A 26,537-nucleotide genomic window follows, 5' to 3' on the forward strand; every position below is an offset into this window, starting at 1 on the left:
TCACTGCTCTAAACTTTTCAAATTTTGTGTAACCTACTATTTTGTTTCCACATACATGTCAATTTTGACAGGGCACACGCTTTGCAGTGAACAAGACAGCTGTGCTGAGGCAGCTCCAGAAGAAGCAGAAGTGCCTGATTTGGAGTCCTCTGATGAGACGGATGGGATGAGCAAGGTGAGAGATTTTCATTTTCACATTACAAAGACCTAAAGTGCAGTAGAGTCACAGCTGACATGCTGACTTCACAGCTGTGCATGATTAGAGCATCTTCCCTAGGAAAATGTTGATCTTACTTTTAAGGTGTTTACAAGTGATACAGAGTGTAACAAATTACAGCCTTGATTACAGCACATCAGCACTTGTGGAGTAAGAGCTGTGTTCTGGATCCATGAGGGATAAAGTGTAGACCTGGTTCTGATCTTCTGTGGTGTGTGATAATGCTTTCACATATTAAAATATAGCTACTCTGTCACTTCCTCCCCTTGGGCAGGTGAGCTGAATGCATTTCCAGATTGATTTATCACATTTTCCTCTCCTGTCCTCTTTAGTAATTTCCAAGGTGTGAAGCACCAAAATTATATTATTGCCTTAAACCAATAGTATAGTTTACATGTTAGCAGCTTAAATGCAAAACTAATTACAGCCAATCTACCTTTGATTAAAGCAGAACTCTCCGGATGAAGTGAGCTGTAGCTCACGAAAGCTTATGCTCAAATAAATTGGTTAGTCTCTACGGTGCCACAAGTACTCCTTTTCTTTTTGCGAATACAGACTAACAGGGCTGCTACCCTGAAATCTCCAATTATCGTTAACAGGCTGCACAAATAGATTGCTAATTGCTGTCTATTAAGGGATGAGTTCTGGCATAGTTTGGTAGTTTGTTCTAGCTGTGGTAATAGTGAATACTGCACAAAATGATCTGTGGAGATGAGTGTTCTCTGAAGCTGAATCAAGTACATATGGTAAGATTACTTTAAAAGGGCTGGCTGTTTGTTATATTTTAAGCACTTGCTGCATAATTGATGCTGTGTTAGTAACCCAAGCTCCACGGAATTCACTGAGCAGTGAGTATAGACTATGTAGGACTGATCTCATTGATTCTCTGTGTCTCCTCCACCCCCTTCCCCCCCGCGCGCTCTGTGTGTGTGGTTTCCCATCATTTTGTTTTAGCTGAAAATGTGTCTTGGTGAGTCATAAACCAATCCTCAAATACCACTATTAGATTATCATAGCTGAAAGGACGGAAAAAGTCCCTGGCCTCTTGTTTCCTGATCCCTTATGTCATACTAGCTTGTAGCCTTTCCTTTGATAGACAGGAGAAAGCATTCCCATGCATGAAACATACAGAGAACTTGTATGTAAAGAAGAAGATTATCTTAAACTGCGTCTCTAGATTTTCCTAGGGAATCATTTTATAGTAAGTATAAAATTATATTTTTCAAAAGTGGGGGAAGTACTAGTTTGTGTGTTTGTGTGTGTTTTTTTTTTTTTTTTTTTATTTAAGTGTGGATACCTGCATGATTTGTAATGAGGTCTGAAATGAATGTTTCTTTGTAGAAAAACAGTCCAAGTATTAACGGTATCTATTGCTAACTTGGCTATGGATACTCTTGCTGTGGTTGGATTTTCTGTAGCTTTTAAATGTTTTATGTATGAGCTATGTAAGAGGCTGCGATGTTCCATTTCACACTTTGCTTACATGAACCATCAGCTGCCTAAAGCAAGGTATATGAATTCTATGATCAGCCCTGTGCTTTGGCTGTGCTAAGGAACTGTGTTTTAGTAGTTATTACACTTATGATAAGAGAGTAAGAACTGTAACTAACCTGTAAACTTAATGAGTCCACACTTTTAATGCAGTGGAAATTTCATTTTGTGTAAATGAAACATTATCACCTGGTTTGCATTTTCTAATATTTGGAAATGTGTATCTTTGAAGGAGCCTCTTATTATACATAACTTATGTGATGCATGGGGGAGAAATTTTGAGTTTGGTGTTTTTGGTTTTTTTCCCCTTAAACTTTTGATTCAAGACTTAAAAAGGAGAAAAAAAAAAAAAAGGCAGGAAGGGGTGTGTGTGTGTGTGTGTGTGTGTGTGTGTGTTTCAATACAGAATATACTTCCAGTGACAATCAAATATATCTTTTAACTTGCTAACTCTGCTTTCTCTGTTTATACATAGAACTCTGTATTCTTTAATTCTCCAGTGCTCTTGAATTTCAACAAAACTTAAAAATAGTTCTGTTAAAGCCAGAGAGAATGCTAGTAAATGTGCAGCTTCTGAAGAAGCAGCACTGGAAAGGGGGGCTCTGACTTTTGTTCCTAATTCCTTTTATAGTTGTGCTTCGCTTTAAAATATCTTCTGTATCACTGGGCATTTAATTATCTGACGGTAGTGTCTGTTAATCTCCTCTGAAGGTACCCTCAGCACATGTTGTCCGCCTAAAATCCCCTGGAAGTCATTTGCAGGGTAAGGCAAGAAAGGTGCCTTCTCCATGGTATTGCCACCTCCTTCCAACCCTACTGAGATTATGAATCATGCTTATGTCATCAGCCTTAACTTGCACTGGCTGTCTCTGTACACAGTGAAATGCACCTGGAGGAAGTGGGGAAAAGAGTTTGAAGGCAGTGGTCAGTGGAGATGCTATATGAGCGTGGCTACTATGAGAGTTGACTAATAGATCTGGTGTTTTTAATATCTAGGGTTTTTTTGAGATTCTAATGTTTCTTCTTTCTTTTAAAAGTTAAGGTAGACCATGTACAGCTGACTTTTAGTCAACTCATTATTCCCCCAATTGTAAAGATGTAAACTCCTATGCTAATCATTTTTAGTTTAAAAAAAAAAACACAAACAAAAGAGAACTTGCACTAGAGAGAGGCCAAAGCCCCTCTAAGCCAAACTCCTTTGAATTTCAATGGGTTGTGCACATTTATAGACTGTCTACATGAGCACTTTTGTCAACAAACTTTTTTTTTCCAGTCAGGGATGTGGAAAAAACTCCCCCGAGTGACATAAGTTTCACCGACAAAAGTGTCGGTGTGGACAGCGCTATGTCGGTGGCCGCTCTCCTGCTGACATGGCTACCGCCACTTGCTGGGGGTGGTCTCATTATGCCGGAGGGAGAGCTCTCTCCTGTTGGCATAGAGCAGCTACACAGGCAACATTACGGCGGCACAGCTGCCGCTGTGAGGTCCATAGTGTAGATTTAGCCTCAATTTCTAATCCAAGATCTGCATAAAACTTTAAAGCAGTTCCAAGCAACATCTCTGTCAGTCATCCATCTCTAGTTTTAACAGGATATTATATAGCTGACTCACTAGTGTAAGCTTTTATTTAACAAAAACTAGCCTTCGTAATTATCTGCTTATTTGCTTAGTGTGCTAATTTACATAAATTTAACACACTTGGTCTGGAGGTTTAAAACTGTGAGAGGCAGGTTCTCAATATCACAGCAACAAAAGCTTAAGTATTTGGCACATTGTAGCCATCATGACACAGGACTTGATGTCATTTACAGTGGTGATCAGGTCAGTAGCGCTTTGTTTAGTGATCTGCCACATTCCCCACTTGTGGATATGTTTAAAAAAACTAATGAGTTGAAATGCTACTGGATGTTCATTTCCTTTTTTCTAATTTAAGATGTCTCTTGAAATTAAAACTAATTACCTTGCAGTTGTGCTTAAGGTACCATGCACTAATGACTCTGTATGCATTTCATTTACCAAAAGTGTTCTGTGAAGATGAATCTTCTTTTGCAGTGTTAATGAAAACCAAAATTATCTATCAATTCCTCAACACATGTAGAAGTTGATGTAAAAGGATTAAAATGGGGACTTTTTAAAAAGCAACTTAAGCTTTACCAATAATTGGCTTTTTAAAGTTGTCTAATTGGTGTGTGCTGTCTGCCCTGATGTTTAATAATCTTCTGCAGTACAGGTTGTAGCCAATCAGCTGATACTAATCTACAGGCAATAGACATTTATATTCCAGTGTCAGCTTCCCCCTCTGCTTGTTTCAGCTGTTTCTTGCAGGAGTTCTCATATGACCGTTTCATGAAAGGGAGTCTTCAGAAGTGACCTCACTAGTTAGAGCTGAGAATTAAATTCTCATCGATCTATTGAAAGAACGAGACCTATAGCAAATGACACAGGAGCAGAGTCTTACAGAAATGCAGTCGCTGCCCTCTCATGAAAATACAGGAGAGGATGTCTTCTGTGCTTGTGTGTCAAGTAAGCAGCATGGAATATCAGGAAAGAATTTCATATCCGCTAAACATGGAAAGAAATTTTGATTTCTTTTTTTAGTGTATTGGTTACTGAAAGTGCTGAGTAACAGAATTTTCACAACAATATCTTTCCACTGATGTCAGCTTCTTGGAGAGTTAAATGTAAACCCAGGAACAAAGGCATGGAGAGAGCCTGCGATTCTCTTTATCACATGCTGCATTTGGTGAGCAGATCTACTGTTGTGCAGTATATCTAGATTACATTAGGCTAATTGCTTAACCTCATGCTGTAGTATTTTTAAGAGGGTTAGAAATGTGATACTAAGTAAACAGTAATGCTTATGCCTGCAGAGGGGTTTTTTAGAATATGCAGTCTCCGTAACAATCGAGGCCAAGCCTCACTGGGATTTGCTTGAAGTTTTGTTTGGATTTTGGAGAATTTTTTTTTAACTGAATTTGTCCATTATTGGGTAGAGGTGTTGAGTGCCCTGAAAGACCACACTTGACTACACACTCTCATACCTATGGTTTTTAAAATGGGGACTGGCAGGGGAAACTGTGTCCTCTAATTGAGAGAGGAGTAATCAGGCAAAACACCAACTGTTTTTCAATGATCTCAACATGCTCAACTTTTGAGGAAATGCTCCTGCCCAGGAAGGATGTGAGATTAGCTCACCTGCTGAGCTCTTTACAGGCTGGGGCTGTTTTTTGTTTAATTGGTCTGCACAGACCTAGTGCCCAATCCCACAAACCCTTGTTTGCACCAGTAATTCCATCAAAGTCACTACTTGAGATCACTTTTATGAGTGCAGGTTTGCAGGATTGAGCCCTAAATATGATGCAGTAGTTTCCTTGACTTAAACAGCTAGCTCCCTTTACCTTCCAATTCCATATCTGTTCCTTACCCATCACTGGGGTAGTGAGAGACCAGTTCAGGGTGTGTTAGTTTATCTGCCAAATTACTCTGTTCTCTTCCCTCTAAATCTCTAGGCAAATGGATAATGGCAACATTTTAATAAAGTGTTTAAGAAGTTTAAGTAAAATCTGCACTGTATCATAACTAACACTACTTTAGCTGACTATAAAGTATGCTTCTTTCGGGCTGTCACTATTTACTTAAATAAAAGACATGGGCAGAGAACTCCTTTCTAAAGGTGCATACAAAAAGATGATTTGATGCCTGTGCCTTGAGCAAACGTGAACAAGTTCCTGAATGTCAATGGCCTTGAGATTTGTAATGTGTCTCTTGCAATTTTAAATAACTTGTATTTTTACCAGATTTAAAATATAACTTGATGTGAGGAATCCAAATCACAAAGTAGAAGCGCTGCTAGCTGACACCTGACATGACTGAAGCTTATGACTGGTCAGCTTCTATATGTGAAGGGGGGGAAACAAGAAAAAATCCATGCCTTATTGTGGGCCAGTCTTTTGGAACATAAGAATTTTATTACACCACCCTCACTAGAATAGTGTCAGGCATTTAATCTACAATGAGCATTTCACTTAAATGAGCATTTAAAATTGCTGTGTAGTAGTTCATGATCTTAAAGGCTCTCCCTGTTCTTTACATAGTCCATCTTTTCTAATGACTTAATGTGAACAACTTCTATGAAAGGCATGATAACCTGTAGTTAAAATGTTGCAGAATGTGTGGGGTTTTTAAAAAACAAAATTACTCTACTTTATAAAAGCTTCAAAACCACTGAGACCTCAAGTTCTAGAACTGTAATAACAGTTACAAATGTAATTGTCTTTTTGTAGCTGTACATTTCCTATACTCTGCATCGCAAAAGTCACAGCTGATATAACACAGTATAAAAAGAAAAGGAGTACTTGTGGCACCTTAGAGACTAACCAATTTATTTGAGCATAAGCTTTCGTGAGCTACAGCTCACTTCATCGGATGCATTCTGTCATGCATACAGTATGCATCCGATGAAGTGAGCTGTAGCTCACGAAAACTTATGCTCAAATAAATTGATTAGTCTCTAAGGTGCCACAAGTACTCCTTTTCTTTTTGCGAATACAGACTAACACGGCGGTTACTCTGAAACGTGACAGTATAAATAGTTTGTACAGACTTATGTATGTTACTGCCTTGATAGAAATAAGTTATTTCCAAATGAGATACTGAAATGGAAGTGGGGAAAAATCAAATTTGTAGATGTGGCTTTTCAGTTTTCTTAAGATAGGTAGAAATGTACATTTAGGTATGTATGTGGCCCCAATCACGATAGACTCTTTAATGTATTTATCCTCATAGCACTTCCCGACATCACAGGAGTGGTTTTGTCTCCATTTTACAGATGTGAGAGACAAAGAGGCTAAGGGCTTGTCTTCACTGCACTGTTAGCTTGAGCTATCTACTGAGAATTAACTCCTCTGGAGTGAGCTAGAGTGAGAATAGTCACACTGCAAAATAACACTTGAGTAATAGTGTGTTTGGATTAGCAACAGTAGCAGAGCCCTCACTGCATTACTTGCTTGAGCTTCAGCAGCACTGTAACGTCAATCCACACCCCCTGATGGGCCAGCTACCTTAAGTTTAAAGCACCACTTAATTCAAGGTAGAGATTTTTGTGCATGCCCATAAGTCAGGTTGGGGTGACCTTCGAGAAATACCTCCAGCTAATCCTGAAGTGAAGACCAGCCCTGTGTGACTTTCCCAAGGTCACACAAGAAGCATATGGCAAAGCAGCCACCCAGGTCCTAGGATAGTGCCCTAATCCCTGGACCAGCCTTCCTCTCTGAGAAACTTACCTTATTAAATACAGTGACCCAGAATGGTCTAAACTTAGGCCTGCTTCACCACTTCTCAAGCTGCCAGTTCCCAACAGCCCTGATTCAACAAGGCACTTCAGCATAAGCTTAAGTTCCAATAAAGTACTAGAATGAAATCCTGGCCACAGTGAAGTCGCTGGAAGTTTTACCACAGACTTCACCGGGGCCAGGATTTCTCCCCAAGTGCTTTGCTGAATAGGTGCTGTCAGGCTTGATCCTTAGTGAGTATAGATGGTGTGAGGAACAAGAGAGCCCACAATCGATAGCATGATTTTGGTGCAAGATAATGGAGTTATTTATACAACTATATTTAATCAGCAGTAAAATACTGCAGGGTCAGAAAGAGAGATTAGACTACCCAAAAGGAGCTGAATTAGAGGTAAACTAGTCCTCCTCTCATAATTCTGGTAGAACAGATAAATTGCTACTCTGTTCCATACCTACTTGCTCTCAGTTTAGGTCTCAACTACTCAAGATGAATGTTATTGCTGTAATAATCAAACTCCAACCAAAAGAGTTTCTTCAGCCATTTGTATTTCCTGTAAGTCAGCTGTAAACTGTTGATCACTTAAATGTGCGTATTAAAGAAAATGTCACTTTTGTATAATTACTGAATAAGTAATTACTGATCTAATACATAGCAGTTTTATGCTTAGATGGGTGCTGGCAGCCATAAAGTAGCTGTGGATGAAGCAACTATATTGTTCCAGAAAAGACCTTACCAAGTGGAGATAATGCTCCTTGGGATTTTGTGGCACTACGCTTATAGAGGTGAATTAGAGGGAAGTAATAGCTGTACATCAGTAGAATGATAGGGACCCTTTCACCATTAGGTCACCAGTCTATATCTGGCCTAGGTCAGTAGTAGCTGAAATTCATTCCCATCTTCCAGTTGTTTGGCCTATGTTAAATGAGTTGATGGTATCCCTTCACCTCCTGGTGGGCAGGGCTCCTGCTCCTAAATGGCTTCCCTGGTTGTTCTCTACAGAGACTGTGAATGCATTTTCAGTGAACCCTTAATGCAGATTGAAGGGGCACAGAGACTGAATTACTCTGACCTCCGAGTTTCCTCCAACTCTGGATTAAGGAACAGTAAAGTGGGGAAACTTGAGCAGCCACTGCCTAATATACCAGACCGTCTCACTCACTATGCATTCCTGATTCCACCCTGCCTCCTTCCCTGTTATCTCCTCTTAAACCCTTTCCTTGTTATGTTCCACCCAGGCTTGCTCCTGTTTCCTCATTCTGTCCCATATGATTGGAACAACCTCAGAATCAATGTACATCAACTTCTTCCCAGATTTCTTGCCTCAGACTTCTAAAAATTCCTACAACCCAGGGAGCATTCTAGATTTGCCCACTGTATGCAGTGTGGATTGACCCTCTTTTTTTTTTTTCTTCCTCAAATGATGTCTTTAGCAATATAAATGAGCTTTTCTTTATAAAGCATGTTTATTGGTTGGTTGGTAATGGAGCAAAAACGTGTTTTGTCTCCCACTTGATGCATCAACACGCCACAGACTACCTGCTAATACCGCAATTTGATAAAGGCAGAGATTTTTCCCAAAAGAACCTAAGGAAGTTAGTCTCCCAGATTTCACCCTCTATATGCAGTGACTGGAAATTAACCAAAATAAATTTTAAAAAAGACAGGTTTTTTAATGTCAGTAAATCTTAATGTATCAACTGGAAATATAAGCTGCATTCTTAGAATTAAACTGAATAATTTAGAACAAGTCAGAATGTTTTAGAAACACTTTTTTCCCCCCTTTTACTGGGATTTTTATAGGCCATAACTAAATATAAGGCAGTGCCAACACCTCTTTCCCGTGAAAATAATCTGACTAGGACCCACCTGCTGTCTTATACCAAGGTGAAATGAAAAAACAATAGATGTAGAATAGTCAGGCTAGATGACTACAACAGCATCCGTATTATCCTTGCCATGGTCACCACACTTTACAAGACATTGTGCCATTCTTTCTCCCATGGACCACACTTATTACACTCCTGCATTTGGTTTGTGTTCTCCTTTAACACTGTCAGCAGGCACAGAATTGGACAAAAGCAGTTTAAAACAATGGTGGGCCACTTACATCAGCACAACTGCCGGTGACTCTACACTAGTGGTAGTGATGGTGGGGATATTTGAGTAAAGAGGCTAATAAAGATATCCATAAAGATATTTGTGCAACTCTTGGGCATCACTCTGCACAGGTGTAACTGAGTAGAACTTTGTAAACAAGTCTGAGGCTCAAGAATAATAGACTGACATGCTCTCCTGTCCCTGCAGTGATTACAGGAGGTAAAAAGCATAAAAAATTCACTATGAGCAGATATGACTTAGGTGTTTTTTTTATTTTTTTGAATAAAACTGCACTTTCCTGAAGGTGGAGGGGAAGGGAAAGTTGCGAACTGTACAGGAGAGGGGGTGAATCCTACAGTGATGAAAATGGTACAGTTACGCAATGCTTAATTTTTATTTGAGGTTTAGTTAAATAAATACCCCTTGCACAATGCTTAGGGCTTACATACATAATCTTATAAAGACAATTATCACTCCATCTTTTGTAGAGCTGAAGGGAGATGGAATAGAGAGGGAGGAACAGGAGTGACCCCTCCAAACCACCGTTTCCCCAGGGTACACTCCAAGACCCTCCAGCATCAGACCTGGCATTCAGTAAAAAGGCCAATAAACCTGGCATCTGAATTGCAAGTTATGAGTTGAGGGGCAGCCACACTGAGAATGCCCTGCTTGTAGCCCTCTTACATTTAAATCTAGGACTGTTTCTTCAAGTGCCTCAGAGGATCATATTGTCCCAGTCTATTCCAACATATTAAACTGATCCCTCGTTAACTTGAATATTTGAAGAACTAAATTACCATTATATTATTTATTCGTCTTGTGGTAGTGCTTAGAGGCTCAGCCTTCCCCCCACCCCCAATGCTGTATGTAGTAACTACAAATAGTAAAGATGTGTATGCCCAAAGAACTTTTGTCTAATTAGATACAATCCATATGACAAACAAAAGGACACAAGTAACATCAATAAATCACAGGGTTAGGCAGCTAATTGCATGACTTGAAGGTTTTGTTGTTGTTTTTTTGGTATTGCGGAAGCATTTAACACTCCCAGTCATGGAGCAGTACCCCATTGTACTAGATGCTTCACACACCCAGTGCAAAGATGGTCTCTGCCCCAAAGAGCTTACAATATAAGTCCGCTTACGCATCATGACATGGTGGTATTTTCAAATCTAAATTTTAGACATTCTTAAGGGTTCAATTAAAAATAAAGTCAGAGAGAGTCTCAGGACATGACCAAACACCACATCTGTGTTCTACTTGGATGTTGTTATTCCTCCCCCTTGTCCCCTGTTCTTCCCTTTTTCTTTTAGAGTTTAACTTCTTTAGCGCAAGGACTGTCCCTCCATTAGTGTTTGCACAGTGCTTAGCGTGTTCTGAGTGCTACCTAAAACAAATTACAAAAATACACTTTAAATCATTTTTAGCCACTCTGTTCTGTGATCTGGGACTTGCTCATACTTTTTGGGCCAGGGACTTGTTAGTTGTCTGACGCAATTCCCTTGCTGTACAGTTGTGGCACTTTCTAAATATACTTATTTTAGAGGCTGTGGTCATTATGTGATATGTCACTCTGAATTTCTAAGAACAATGCATCTGGGGTTCTTCATAACTGGGGGGTCCTGATTCTCAACTGGTAGAGAATGGCAGCTGCCCAGAGCCAGGTGTGGTCCCTCATCCTTGGCTCTCCAGGCCCCAGTGATAAGGGACGCAGGTGGCGTAGGAGGTAACTATTCCTCTACAAAAGGGGAAATTTCCAGTTTAAATCTCTGGCTGCTTTAAGGTCACTTTGCACTGTGTATGCTGTGGACAGTGAACTTGGCAGACTGAAACATCCAGCCCAGGAGGATAAAACCTCCGATACAGAAGCACAGCACACTTCTTAAAGTTACATTAGAACAAGCAATATGGACGTGGGGTATACAGTAATGTAATTAGAGTTCAAATAGCTCTTACTTGAAAACAACTAGGCGTAATGTTTTCTCTTTTTAAAGAGTACAGAACAAGTTGCTGCATTTTGTCGCAGTCTACATGAGATGAATCCTTCTGATTTGAGTTTGCATCCTCAAGAATTTACAGGGCCTCAGCTGTCCACCATGAGACAACTTACAGATGCTGATAAACTGCGCAAGGTTATTTGTGAACTGCTTGAAACAGAACGCACCTATGTCAAAGTAAGTTATGTTTTGTCTGCATTTTTCCTTTTCCTTCCAGAGTTGAACTTCTGAAAAGTTAAAGCTCTGCAATATTTTTTGTATCACAAATTAAAAAAAAAAACAAAACAAAAAAAAACAAACCAAACCTAATTGACTAGACTACTGGCAAGTTACCTTTTACTGTAGGGCTTCTCATCAATTTTAATAGGAACATCTAAAATACACTAGATATTTTAAAACTGAAACAACTGAATAAAGAATTTTTTGAACAGTGGCATGAATTTTATTTGGTTGGGATACAGAGAAATATTTTCAGATGAAATTGCGTATCTAGATTACTTATAAAACTAAAATTGCACAACTCTTTTTTTTTTTTAATGTCTTAAATTTCACTAAAATAGAATATACTCCTGTCTTATACAAGACATATGAAAGACCTAGAGACTACATCAATGGTGTTAAGGAGAGGATCTTTGTCACTGTAGCAGTGTGAGAGAGATACTTGGAGGAAATGATATTAAAGAGTATTTTATTTATTTTTGTGTTTGTTTTAAGGACTTAAACTGTCTAATGGAAAGATACCTGAAACCTCTACAAAAAGAAACTTTCCTCACTCAAGATGAGGTACGGGAACTGTTGCCATAGTGCTGCCAGATTGTTTTTGTTTGACTCTTATTGTCTGATGTAGGACGGAATGGAAGGAGCTGTGAGGGTTAAACTTGCTTAGGAACATTTTTAAATGGACTGACGCTGACTATAAAAATACTGATCAGTGTTGTCTGATCTTCTGATAACTGCCACACTAGGCTGTCGGAGTTTAAGGCTATGTCAGCCTAACTTGTCAGCATACAGCCACCGCAGTTATTAAATCGCTTGTGTGAGCACATGCTTGGCTCCATATGTCGTCAGTGCATGTCCTCACTAGGAGCGCTTGTATTGTCAGCATAGGGCACTGTAGTATGGTTCCTGAAAGCCAGTAACAGTGGACATAAGCAACACAGTGTCTACACTGACTCTGCGTCAGCCTAATTACTCAACCGTGACTCTGCGCTGCTCGGGGAGGTGGTGTTACTAAATTGGCATCGAGAGGTTGAGGCAAGGCAGCTTACATTGTCCTAACCCTCTAGCATAGACCAGGCTGAAGAAAAGTTAATGTTCTGTAAATTGTGACCGGCTGGAAAATTGACTAAACTGAGATATTTTTAAGCATATTAAACTTTTCTCTTTTATTAGCTCGATGTTCTCTTTGGGAATTTGACTGAAATGGTAGCATTCCAGGTGGAGTTCCTGAAAACTCTTGAAGATGGTGTGAGGCTGGTGCCAGACCTGGAAAAGCTTGAAAAAGTTGACCAATTTAAGGTAAATGTTTTATTTAAAGTCTGGCTGTGTGTCTAAAGCAAACTTAAATAAGGTTTATGGCACACTTAGGGCATGGCTACACTTGCAGATGTAGAGCTCTGTGAGTTAAACCAGCCCTCGGAGAGTGCAGCAGGGAAAGTGCTGCAGTGTGTTCACACTGTCAGATTCAAGCGCACTGGCGTGGCCACATTAGCAGCTCTTGCAACGGCCACAGAGAGCAATGCATTGTGGTAGCTATCCTAGCGTGCAAGTGGCTGCAACATGTTTCTCAAATGGGGGGGCGGGGGTTGGAGTGTGACAGGGGGTGTGTTGTGTGTATGTGGGGGGAGAGAGTGGGTTTCTGGGGTCTGAGAGCATGTCAGCATGCTCTCTTGTAAGTTCAGACAGCAGCAGATCCCCTCTTCCCCAGCGCCTCAAGCAACATTCCACACTAATGGTTGCTTTGTCCCAGAGCAGATAAGCAGCCGGCTGTCAGAAACAGAGCTTTGAAAGGGCATATCCACATTCCTGTAGCAATTCCAAACAATGACAAGAGTGGCCACTTGACTTAATGGGATTCTGGGACATTTCTGGAGGCCGATCAGAGTGCAGTAATGCAACACCTCATTCACGCTGACGCTGCGGCGTTTCAGCCAAGACACACCAAGCATTATGCTTCTGGTGGAGGTGGATTACCAGGGGCGCTCCAGCTGCAGAGTCTGGGCGCTCTATGTGCCTTGCCAGTGTGGACGGGTCGTGCGTTAGGGCGCCCGGGGCTGCTTTAATGTGCTCTAACTCGCAAAGCCCTTACAGTACAGTATTTTTACACTGGCAAAACGTACTGCAGAAGTAGTCCTCTTAACCTTGTATCAAAACAGTTTGACTGCCATGACTCTTATTTCGTAAGAACACATTTTAAGATTTTTACATGAACTTGTGTTACCTACCACCATGGCTCCTTGAAACCAGAATATCCTACTGTAGCTGTAGTTCATGTTGCATAGATCAATGCCACTCGGCAAAAGCATGCAGAGTTAGATGTGATTTTTACCTCTTTGTTAGATTTCATGTTTCAAACTCTGAGGAAAAGCTAGTGGCAGAAGTATAATTGCAGAAAACCTTAGTACTGACAAGTCTAAATTGCCAGTTCAGGGAAGCCACTTGGGAAATGGTTTTGAACTGTAAGTTGTATTCTGTACTCAGCAGGCTCTTAATGCACATATAGGCAGGAATGGCAAACTATTGAATGTAATGCTGTTTTTGAATCTTAAATTCAAGTACTTTGCAGGGAAGGTAGAAATATTAAAGGGAAGAAACCCAAACTGAATTAAAAATAAACAGGAAAAGACATTGTGGGGAAGGATTGGTTACTAAATGAATGAATACCACCACCGCTGTAATTGGATCAATCCTATAGCAAGTAACTCATGTAGTGTTTGAAATTAACACAACCCAATGCATCTCCTCCTGGTCCTTTTGCTCATTTCAGCACTGACCTTGATAAAAGGACAAGATGTCTTGGTGAATAATAATCCCACTGGTTTGCTCCTCCAGGAACATGGATTAATTGAAGAGCTTGTGGAAGAAGTCTCTCTCTTTTTGGTTTTGTTCTTGATTGCTCATTTTAAATTGGCATTAGTCATACAACCTACTGCTATGGTTAATCATTAGAAAATAATTTTGTTCTTTAACTAAGCATACTGAAATGTAGTGCTGGGCAAACTGGACTTTCATTGATGAATAGGTCTTGGCTCCTGCAGTCCATGTCTTGCTTATGGACTCAAAAATGTCTTTGTACTGAAACAAATTTACAGGATCTATCAAATCTGTGTACTCTACATATTGCCAAACAGCTCAGAGACCTGAACCCTCTTCGAGGCAGACTTGGAGCAACTAGTCATTCCATATGCGTAGTCAGCGCTACATCCTGAGCATAAAGCGTTTTGACTTTGTGAGATAGTGACTTTTACACACAGACCTGGCCTGCCTTCCATCCATCATTATATTCAAAAGCAGCATTGCGTGCTCTTTGGCCAGGTTTCCAAGATGAACAAAAACAGCCCAGCACTCTGTACTATCAAACCCTCCATTGACACGTGAAGGGTTGCACGTCCCGATCATACCTGATACCATCTGCGGAGCTGCCCCAGAGACTTGTGTATTTGCAGGATTGAGCCAGATCTGAGCTGCTCTACACAAAGCCTGGTGTGATGCCATCAACCATGGTTTCCCTGATTGGTGCAATGGTCTGTAGTAGACTCTGCATGTTGTTACTGAAGCATCTACAACTACAGTCTCCCAGTAATCGGTTTCTGCATTGAACTGATGGGGGAAGTGAAGTGACAAAGAAGTGTAACATCTTGGAGAGGACTGCCCTATATATTTTTGTTTTGTTTTTCCCCCCCACCACATGAGGCTCATATTAGTTCTCTTTACGTTGGACAGAGATAGGAATAAATTGTCAATATTATGTTATCTATCTTTATAAAAGAGTAACTCAAGTAGCTGAACAGATCAGGTTCCCTAATAATAAAATGAGACTTCAGGAGTAAGTAACCATTGCTTTCTCCATGGAAGTAAAAGCATTATGAATCCTGTAAACGTTGCTGCATAAGAATTTAATGGTGCATATGAAATCCAAGATTATAGGCATAGACTTAGTAGAAGATGATTAAAAAATATTAACATATCTAGCAGTGATGAATAACCCCTCCACCCACTTGACACTCTGCAGACGAAGGGGGGGAAATAACTAATCCCGCACACTCTATAAACACCTAATATAGCTAGGGTTGGCAGAATTTGACTTTTTATAACTTGATGGATAATATCTATTTTAAGTATTTTTTTTTTCAATTTTTCTTCTATTTCTAATTTCAGTTGTGCAGAATTATGGGTTTTAAGCTTTTAGTTTTTTCCAAAGACTTTGAATTTATTTCAACATCCACAATTGTGGGGAAATTATAGAGGGTCAGATAATTATTTAATGACAGATCTTGATATTAAAAAAACTGTCCATATTATATGTTCAAAATTTTAGCTTTACATCACTCAAATTCTCAAGCAGCATTTTTCTGACTTTGCCGATCTGTAAATTTCAGTTATCATAGATTGAAATGTGTTTTCACTGATTTGTATATACAATGAAAGGCCATGTTCATTTACGGTTTAAAAATCTAATCCTTCCAAGCCTAAATATGGCCCCAGAAGAAGGATTTTGTGGGGGAATAATGAAATAAATGGGACTTGGGAGATCAGAGTTGAGTTCTGCTACATATTTCCTGTGTGACCTTAAGCAAGGTACATAGCGTCTCTCTGCACTGGTTCCCTAGTTGTATAATGGACCTAATACTTGTCTATTTAGATTGGGGCAGGACTTCCTTACTACGTGTTTGTACAGCACAATCGGGCCCTGATCTTGGCTGGGCTTCTGAGCATTTCTGTAATACAAATAATATTCGGGGAGGAGAAGACAAGTCCCTACTCTGAAAATAAAGCTGTCTGAGGATGGGGGTGGAGGGAACAGACTGCAATATACATAATATTTGATCACTTTCAAAGATACATATTTAATAGTTGGTGTATAGTAACTAAACAGATTACAGAAATTAGTTTTTTGCTCATTAAACACATTGAAGTATTTATGTTCCGAATAAGCCCATGAAAAAAAATTTCACATAAAATTATATATACAATACGACACATTCTAGATCAACACCAATTTAAACAGGAAACCATCCGTTCTACAGTAGATTATACAGAGCAGGTAGAAGTCTCTTATTCAAGAATCTCTGACCTTCTATTCTATTCTTCCCTGGCTACCTGGTGAGGAATTCCCCCTCACCTAATCTTCTGATCAGTTTCTATTACTGACTGTTCCTAGACAGGATGAGAATCTAGTGTAGATGGTCAGGAACATTGTAATCACGTGTAATAGCCATAAAACATGGCACAGAAGATCTTATTCTTTCTAAGTGGTCTAATTTCAATAGTTTTGTCAAAAGGAAAACTGTGTTTTATGCACTTTTTTTTTTTTTTTTTTTTTTAAATCCTAGAAAGTGTTGTTTTCCTTGGGTGGATCCTTTCTTTACTATGCTGACCGTTTCAAGCTGTACAGTGCCTTCTGTGCCAGCCACACTAAAGTTCCAAAAGTATTAGTAAAAGGTAAGATCTGCATGCGTTATATGTATTTTTTCCGAACACTCTTTTGATGTGGAAAAGTGCCATTGCAGGATGGAGCAAGTGTTTGGGTCGTGTGTGTTGGAGAAGGCAGGTTGAATAAGTGTGCCTTTGCACTTGGAGTGATGCTTGTGATACCCACAGGAACTAAGGGCCATGTACCACAGAAGTCCAGCTAACGTCCTATGTTAAAACCCAAAGAAACTTGGCTGGGAGCCTCCAGGAAGGGAGTGGAGGAGAAGGAAAATCTTCCTGTTGCTTCCTCTGCTGTCACTATTCTAATCTGGGTCAGCCTGTGTGGCCCTTTTTCCTCTCTTTCCATGAGGTGCTGCAGAAGATCTCCAGCTCCATACCACGCTGAAGAGCTGCTGGGCCCAAAATGCCTGTGGAGCTGGGATTCAATGTGGCTGCCCAGCGGGAGTGACTTGAAAGTAACCTTGAAAGTGTTAATCTATTAGTGGATTCAGTAAAGCTTCATATAATTATATTTTTATCTTGGATGGTAGGTAGACTAGCAGTTCCAGTTGCAGGAGCAGCATAATTAAAAAAAATATGCTCTTATTTTTCAAGGAACACTTGATGGCAGATAAATAAGCCAGAAGACTTCTGGGGTGTGTGGTTTTTGGTTTTTTGTTTTTTTTTTTTCCCTTTTCTTTTTCTTTTCTTTTTAAATTGTAAACTCTATTTACCATGCAGACAGATGCTGGCAATCCCCCTGAATACATGAATAAATTATTTGCTGACAGCCACTTTTTATGTTCTCTCCTGGCAGCATCTAGGTTGACCTTATTAAGGACACAGGCTGGGTATCTTTGGCTGGTGGCCTTTTAAAATCCTTGTATCTTTTGAATTGTAGACTCGGATTTGGAGCCCTGTTTGCTCCAAATCTGAATCTTTAAAAGTCTGGTAGAATGTATAGGAATGGCAGCATTTTCATATGACGTTTTGGGTGGTCTTATGACCTTCTGATTGCAGTGGCAGTGCCTTTTTTATTTTAAATTGTAATAACTTTATTGTATTGGTAGAACTGTCTACTAAATGCCCCATTTCTCGTGGAAACAGTTATCCTTATGAAGGGAATACTTGCTGTACAGCATACTCACATTTTTATAGTATCTATTCTTGGACAATCTCTCGGGTTGGGAGCAGTAGAAAAATAATCCATTCTCTATTATAGGCTGGCTAACGGAGGCATGGCACAGTAAGTTATCTAGTCTGTCTAAAATGTATTGCAGGTATAAAGTACATTAGTTCCACAGGTGTATTTTGTTCTCCTTCCTTACAAATATTTTTGATGTTTGTGCTGCACTTTTAAGTCTGGAAAGTAACAACAGAATGCCATTAAAGATGCACGTAATATTCACAAGGCCTGACATTACTCTGCCACTACTGCTGTGAATTCTTATAAATAGCAGTGACCCTTTTTGATTAAACTAGTGGGAGGGAGGAGGTTTGGTGGGCTTCATACCACTCTATGGTACTAGAAATAATGTTAGAGGATGGTTAAATAAAATATGTTTATCTTGGTATGATGTTCAGTCATGAGTAACTTCTCTATGGCATAAAGAGAAAAGGAGCCCTTGTGGCACCTCAGAGACTAACAAATTTATTTGAGCATAAGCTTTTGTGAGCTACAGCCCACTGCATTGGATGCATGTGATACTAACTATGGCATGTGATACTAACTAAAAACCTGAAGTGTATAAAACATGGTATTGTATAGTTGATCAAAATGTGTATTTCTCCACAAACCACACTTATTCTAGGCAAATGAATTTCACCCTCTAAAAAGTTACTTCATAATGGCAGATGTTTGGGCTAATTAAAAACCATTTTTAATTTTAACTTCTAGCTAAGACAGACACTGCTTTTAAGGCATTTTTGGATGCTCAGAATCCTAGACAGCAACACTCCTCAACACTGGAGTCTTACCTTATCAAACCTATCCAGCGGATACTAAAGTATCCTCTTCTGCTGAGGGAACTCTTTGCTCTGACTGATGCAGACAGTGAAGAACACTATCACCTTGATGGTAAGGTGCTGAACTATGGAACAGTGTTTACTTGCTAAACTGGGGGCGGGGCGGGGCAAGGCAAGGCAAGTTTCTTTCCCCTCACTCCTTCCCTGAAGCAGCTACGTAACTAGTTATTTTCCATTTGCTTTTTCCTCTAGTGGCCATAAAAACAATGAACAAAGTTGCCAGCCATATTAATGAAATGCAAAAAATACATGAAGAGTATGGTGCAGTGTTTGATCAGCTCATAGCAGAACAGACTGTGGAAAAAAAAGAGGTAAGGATTTTATTCTTTGCTTTCTTTATTACAAGCCTGTTGTTCAGGAGTCTTTCTTCTGGTATGAGTTACAGCATATTGTTACAGCTGCCATTGCAAATTCCTTTTACTGCATTGTGTCTGGCAGGACACGCTAAAAGTTCTTCTTAAAGGTATGGTATAGTCTTGGAGACCAATACATAGAAACAATGCTTCAGCAGTGACTGGTGATTTTTGGATGCCCATCTCAAGACTCCTTAAAGGGGCATGATTTCCAGAAAGGCACATTTCAAATTGGGTGTCCCAAAATCGCTAGTTACTATTGAAAATGTAGACCACTTCTTTTGAACTCTTTCAAGGTGGAACCTAACTATGGAAGGTTGGTGGGACTAAGGTATGAGATGGAGATTCAACAAAGCAGAGGAGAAGGGGGACTACAGCAGCAGCCTGGGGGAATGGTGAGGAGAGTCTTGACGAGAAAGTGGGGCTGGGATGGGAGGGGTGAGCTTCAGCTGCAACTTGGAGGTAGTGGAGGTCAAGCAGGAGAGGCAGTTGTGCTTATGGAGGAGGGTAGTCCTGGAGGTAGCAGCACTGTGAAGGCTGCAGGTGCAAGCAGGGTTGGACAATTGGTGTTGAGAATAGCAAGAGGTATGTGGAGACCAGAGTTGGGTCTGGTAGGCAGGAGTGAGTGGAAATGCTACACACCTGGATTGAGGAGCAGTCTTGTGTGCTAAACTTACTGACATTTAAGCACAAGTGAGGCTGGGTTACCCTTGGGCCTAGAGGTCCCACCAGTTCAGGGCAGGGGGACTGTGTGGAGAAGCAGGCACTGCTGTTACCCATGTTATACCCTGTTCTGTGGCTAAATGGAGGACTTAAATTTCCAGAGATGTCAACTTAGCACTTCTCACAAGTGCTGAATTCTCAATTTGTGTGTTTATGGGGAAAAGGTGGAAAACTGCTTCTAGATGTGGGAAAGGGTGAGTGTTAATGAAACTGACTTGTTGCCTCTGGAGATCAAACTGAAAAATCTAGTTGTCTTGACTACTTTATTGTATATCTGCCCACAAAGATTAGCACCGTTATTCGTTTTTACTCAGGAAATACATAGGACTTGCAGGTTCTAGTCATATTCCTTGGCAGAGCTGTGTACAGGAGGCTAAGTTGTGTACGAGAAGCACTGGCTGGCTTCAGCTAGTAGAAATGTTCAATTCTTTTACATTTAATGTGCTCAAACAATATAAAGAGGAACTGAAACAGGGGGAGAGAGAGACAAACACTATAAGAGTTCAGAGAGATTTTTTGGCTTCTTCCTTCCTACAGATTTTGAATGGCCATACTTTCAACACTAGGCTGTACCTAACTTATGCACAAAAATTAGGGATTTGATTGCATGTCTGATCAGTTAGCATTGAACACAGTTAGCATTTGGCACAATCTGTTTGCACATAATTGCAACTGCTTAGTCCTGATGGAAAATCTTGCTCCAAAAATTTTCTGCTTTTTAGGGTAAAATTCATCTAAATCTACTAAAGCACTTAAAACCCTTTACACTGGTGCTTTTTGTATTTTCATGTGTTTTATGGTTGGCAGGTTGCAGACCTTTCCATGGGAGACTTACTTTTGCATAATACAGTGATCTGGCTTAACCCTCCTGCATCACTGGGGAAATGGAAGAAGGAACCTGAGTTAGCAGCATTTGGTATGTACTCTGGTGATTATTTCAAACACAAGTAGGATGGCAGATTTTTACTTGAGCAGAGACACTAAGACCTGTGACAAATGTACAGAGAGAATGACCGTTACCTAACAGTGTTCCTGCTACATCATCTAAACTTGAAAATTAAATGCACAACGATTTGCCCCTGAATTTAAAGGGCCAAATTCTGCTCTGTTAGTGATGTAAATCTGGAGAAATTCAATTCAAGCAACTACTGTAACTGAGTAGAATGTGGTCCAAAGTCCAAAAGAAGCAAGTAGCTAAAACCTCACTCTATGCGTTAGCAACCCTCCTCCCCTTGATTTATTAGTATTTGTATTTCAATAGCCTAATTCATGCCACTTCGCTTCCTTGCTTTTAGAGTTACACCTAGGACAGTGATACTCCGACTGAGGCTCTGGCAGCGTTAAGTGGCTCTGTAATGTGTCTCCTGTAGCTCTTTGCAGCACATATTAAAACTCTGATTTAATTATGAATCAGGATGCTTTTACTATGTTATTAACCAATTGTAGACTACTTGGTCAGTCATGTTGCTGCGAGAATAATAAACAATGAATTCACACTATTATGGCTCTTTTGGGTGATACTGATTGCTAATTTGGCTCCTGAACCACTGAGGTCACAGTATCAATGATCTAAGGTTGTTTGGCTGTTTTGCGTGGTTTTTGTTTTAACTCCCCCATGTAGCCAAGCGGCTGTCTGGATCTAGCAATTTGCTGATAGCACTTGGAAAGCCAGTGGCTGCTAATTATTCAATATTGCCATTGTAAATAAAAACCCTTCAGCTACCCACTGAGGATGTCCCAACACCAGCATGACAAAGGTACCACTTTCGTTCCTGCTGTTGTCACTGGTGAGGAGCTGCCCAAGCTCTTTGTCTTTCTATTGTGTATAGACTGGTCCTGTGGTCAGGAAAATGACAGAACATGCCTCCAAGATGAAAGCGATTGATGTCAGCTCAATGATTTGGGGGATGTGTATTCATTTTCAGTTATTGTGCAAAGAGTTTTTAAATCATCTTTATAAAACCTCAAGATCCAAATATTTTAATTCTAAAACGAAGGGTGTCTCTCTGGTCCACTGTGGAAATTACAATTTCATTCCTTCACCTGATTCTTTAAACCCAAATTCCAACCTACTTTCCCATAACATGTGCATGTAACATTCCAGCTCTAACTGTGTATTGACTCCTATTTCTAGGCCACTGTCACAGACGTCAGTAGTCCAAATAGGCCACTAGTCTGTTAAATGTAGTGTCAGCCCTCTGACTCCCGCATGCAACTAGGCAGGGACTATCTCTTTTTGTTAGTTTGGGGTTTCTTTGTTCTGTTTTTGAACAGTGCCTAGCTCAGTGAGGTCCTGATCCATGACTGGGGGCTCCTCGCTGCTACTGCAGCACTAATAATACACAAACCACTCAGTGGGCTTAGCCAGATGGGTTTAAAAGACACAACAAAATATCTGATTTTAGATGGAATCCTGTAATTTGCAAACATATCATTGTGCATGAATAATAAGTTAAAGAACAGTTAACTTATGAATTCTGTAACATCAAAGCCACCTGAGAAATTAACTGTTGTGTAAATTCTTCTGGTGGTGGTGGGGCGAGAGGGGGGAATAATACAGAAAGATAGTCTTTATACTTGTTCTTCCCCTCCTGGCCCCCGATTGAAACAAAGACTTACCAGGAATGCGTGTGATCTTGTCATGATTAATGGTGTGTGTTTGACTTCTGCGTGTGCTTGGGCTTTGCAGGAGGCAAGAGTACAGGGACCATTACTGACTGTGTGGTTTTTGTTTTTAATCTTTCTCTAGTGTTCAAAACTGCTGTTGTCCTTGTATATAAAGATGGTTCCAAACAGAAGAAGAAACTTGTAAGTTTTGTTGCTACTTTGACTACATATTTGGGGATCCAAAATGAGCAAGGCCAAGATTTTCAAATTATATTTAGCCACTGTTTAATGGTTTGCATGTACAAATATTGATTAGCTAATCTTTTTATGTGGTTGTGCAAGTAGGTTGTAAAGATTTTACAAGCAGGTAGTAACCAGTCAGGAAGTTGCATGTTTAACCTTTCTCCCTTTGCAAATAGGGATTTGACCCGTGTCAGTGCGAAATGGGGTCAATTTTATGAATTTGTTGAGGTGCCAGTTAGATTTTAAAGCTGCAATCAAACAACTAGCTTTGCCAATTTGATAAGCCAATATTGGGACAGAATTTAATTAGGATAACCCCTTCTTATTGAGCCCAGGAAGGGAGCACTAGTTTACTACCTTTTTAACAGTAGGTTCTCTTCAGAACAGCACTTACCTTGGACAGAATTTCTCAAATCAGGACAGTTGATGTTCTTGCCTTTATAAACTTGTTGACTGGTTACCAAGAACCACAGACGTACGTATCAGCAGTTCATCAATCCAGAGTAGATTCAACTAATATTCAGGGGCATGTACTGAACACAAAATACACACGCAATCAATTGTCATTAAAACAGTATTGAGGTCAAGCCGTTATACCAGAAAACAAACAGTACAAATATCCAAAGTGGTTTTTTTTTAATTGCATTCACTTATAATCCTCCATTATCCATTCTTTATCTCTAATACACTTGAAGTAGTTCCCCAAGGAACAGAGTTGCACTTTGCCTTAAGGCAATCTTAGGGTATGTCTACACTACGGAATAAGGTCGAATTTATAGAAGTCGGTTTTTTAGAAATCGGTTTTATATATTCGAGTGTGTGTGTCCCCACAGAAGTGCATTAAGTGCATTAACTCGGCGGAGTGCTTCCACAGTACCGAGGCTAGAGTCGACTTCTGGAGCGTTGCACTGTGGGTAGCTATCCCACAGTTCCCGCAGTCTCCGCTGCCCATTGGAATTCTGGGTTGAGATCCCAATGCCTGATGGGGCTGAAACATTGTCGCGGGTGGTTCTGGGTACATATCGTCAGTCCCCCCCTTCCCTCCCTCCCTCCGTGAAAGCAAGGGCAGACAATTGTTTCGCGCCTTTTTTCCTGAGTTACCTGTGCGGACGCCATACCACCGCAAGCATGGAGCCCGCTCAGGTAACCGTCACCGTATGTCTCCTGGGTGCTGGCAGACGCGGCACGGCATTGCTACACAGTAGCAGCAACCCATTGCCTTGTGGCAGCAGACGGTACAATACGACTGGTAGCCGTCCTCGTCATGTCCGAGGTACTCCTGGTCGCCTGTGTGATCAGGAGCGCCTGGGCAGACATGGGCGCAGGGACTAAATTTTTAGTGACTTGACCAGGTCATTTTTTTTTAGTCCGGCAGTCAGTCCTATTGAACCGTCTTATGGTGAGCAGGCAGGCAATATGTCCTTCTGCACCGTCTGCTGCCAGCCAAAGATGTAAAAGATAGATGGAGTGGATCAAAACAAGAAATAGACCAGATTTGTTTGTACTCATTTGCCTCCTCCCCTGTCTAGGGGAATCATTCCTCTAGGTCACACTGCAGTCACTAACAGAGAAGGTGCAGCGAGGTAGATCTAGCCATGTATCAATCAGAGGCCAGGCTAACCTCCTTGTTCCAATAAGAACAATAACTTAGGTGCACCATTTCTTATTGGAACCCTCCGTGAAGTCAACCCTGTAAGCCGTGTCCTCAGTCGCCCCTCCCTGCGTCAGAGCAACGGCAAACAATCGTGCATCTGAGTTGAGAGTGCTGTCCAGAGCAGTCACAATGGAGCACTCTGATTGGGCTAAAACATTGTCGCGGGTGGTTCTGGGTACATATTGTCCGGCCCCCGTTCCCTCCCTCCCTCCCTCCGTGAAGGCAAGGGCAGACAATTGTTTCGCGCCTTTTTTCCTGAGTTACCTGTGCGGACGCCATACCACCGCAAGCATGGAGCCCGCTCAGGTAACCGTCACCATATGTCTCCTGGGTGCTGGCAGACGCGGTACGGCATTGCTACACAGTAGCAGCAACCCATTGCCTTCTGGCAGCAGACGGTGCAGTATGACTGGTACCCGTCCTCGTCATGTCCGAGGTGCTCCTGGCCACGTCGGCTGGGAGCGCCTGGGCAGACATGGGCGCAGGGACTAAATTTTTGGTGACTTGACCAGGTCATTCTCTTTAGTCCTGCAGTCAGTCGTATTGAACCGTCTAATGGTGAGCAGGCAGGCAATACGGATTGCTAGCAGTCGTATTGTACCATCTTCTGCCGGGCAGGCAAGAGATGACGATGGCTAGCAATCGTACTGTGCCATCTTCTGCCGGGCAGGCAAGAGATGACGATGGCTAGCAGTCGTACTGTGCCATCTTCTGCCGAGCAGCCATGAGATGTGGATGGCTTGCAGTCCTTCTGCGCCATCTTCTGCCGAGCAGCCATGAGATGTGGATGGCTTGCAGTCCTTCTGCACCGTCTGCTGCCAGCCAAAGATGTAAAAGATAGATGGAGTGGATCAAAACAAGAAATAGACCAGATTTGTTTGTACTCATTTGCCTCCTGCCCTGTCTAGGGGACTCATTCCTCTAGGTCACACTGCAGTCACTCACAGAGAAGGTGCTGCGAGGTAGATCTAGCCATGTATCAATCAGAGGCCAGGCTAACCTCCTTGTTCCAATAAGAACAATAACTTAGGTGCACCATTTCTTATTGGAACCCTCCGTGAAGTCCTGCCTGAACTACTCCTTGATGTAAAGCCACCCCCTTTGTGGATTTTAGCCTCCTGAAGCCAACCCTGTAAGCCGTGTCGTCAGTCGCCCCTCCCTCCGTCAGAGCAACGGCAGACAATCGTTCCGCGCCTTTTTTCTGTGCGGACGCCATACCAAGGCAAGCATGGAGTCCGCTCAGCTCACTTTGGCAATTAGGAGCACATTAAACACCACACGCATTATCCAGCAGTATATGCAGCACCAGAACCTGGCAAAGCGCTACCGGGCGAGGAGGCGACGTCAGCGCGGTCACGTGAGTGATCAGGACATGGACACAGATTTCTCTGAAAGCATGGGCCCTGCCAATGCATGCATAATGGTGCTAATGGGGCAGGTTCATGCTGTGGAACGCCGATTCTGGGCTCGGGAAACAAGCACAGACTGGTGGGACCGCATAGTGTTGCAGGTCTGGGACGATTCCCAGTGGCTGCGAAACTTTCGCATGCGTAAGGGCACTTTCATGGAACTTTGTGACTTGCTTTCCCCTGCCCTGAAGCGCATGAATACCAAGATGAGAGCAGCCCTCACAGTTGAGAAACGAGTGGCGATAGCCCTGTGGAAGCTTGCAACGCCAGACAGCTACCGGTCAGTTGGGAATCAATTTGGAGTGGGCAAATCTACTGTGGGGGCTGCTGTGATGCAAGTAGCCCACGCAATCAAAGATCTGCTGATATCAAGGGTAGTGACCTTGGGAAATGTGCAGGTCATAGTGGATGGCTTTGCTGCAATGGGATTCCCTAACTGTGGTGGGGCCATAGACGGAACCCATATCCCTATCTTGGCACCGGAGCACCAAGCCGGCGAGTACATAAACCGCAAGGGGTACTTTTCAATAGTGCTGCAAGCTCTGGTGGATCACAAGGGACGTTTCACCAACATCAACGTGGGATGGCCGGGAAAGGTACATGACGCTCGCATCTTCAGGAACTCTGGTCTGTTTCAAAAGCTTCAAGAAGGGACTTTATTCCCAGACCAGAAAATAACTGTTGGTGATGTTGAAATGCCTATATGTATCCTTGGGGACCCAGCCTACCCCTTAATGCCATGGCTCATGAAGCCGTACACAGGCAGCCTGGACAGCAGTCAGGAGCTGTTCAACTACA

General features: G+C 41.4%; 1 protein-coding gene across 11 annotated transcripts in view; it reads left to right on the forward strand.

Annotated features, from left to right (window-relative positions):
• TIAM1 (TIAM Rac1 associated GEF 1) overlaps nt 1-26,537 on the forward strand; it is a 260,244-nt gene that overhangs the window by 222,438 nt on the left and 11,269 nt on the right. For all 11 annotated transcript variants that reach the window (XM_074970828.1, XM_074970866.1, XM_074970834.1 and 8 more), the window contains 9 exons: nt 72-175; nt 11,092-11,271; nt 11,809-11,877; nt 12,487-12,612; nt 16,647-16,755; nt 18,623-18,802; nt 18,943-19,061; nt 20,634-20,742; nt 22,576-22,634. In XM_074970828.1, the coding sequence (XP_074826929.1) occupies nt 72-175; nt 11,092-11,271; nt 11,809-11,877; nt 12,487-12,612; nt 16,647-16,755; nt 18,623-18,802; nt 18,943-19,061; nt 20,634-20,742; nt 22,576-22,634 (1,055 nt within the window). The remainder of the gene's footprint in view (nt 1-71; nt 176-11,091; nt 11,272-11,808; nt 11,878-12,486; nt 12,613-16,646; nt 16,756-18,622; nt 18,803-18,942; nt 19,062-20,633; nt 20,743-22,575; nt 22,635-26,537) is intronic.

The sequence above is a fragment of the Natator depressus genome, chromosome 1 (genome assembly GCF_965152275.1).
Source record: "Natator depressus isolate rNatDep1 chromosome 1, rNatDep2.hap1, whole genome shotgun sequence".
NCBI lineage: Eukaryota > Metazoa > Chordata > Testudines > Cheloniidae > Natator > Natator depressus.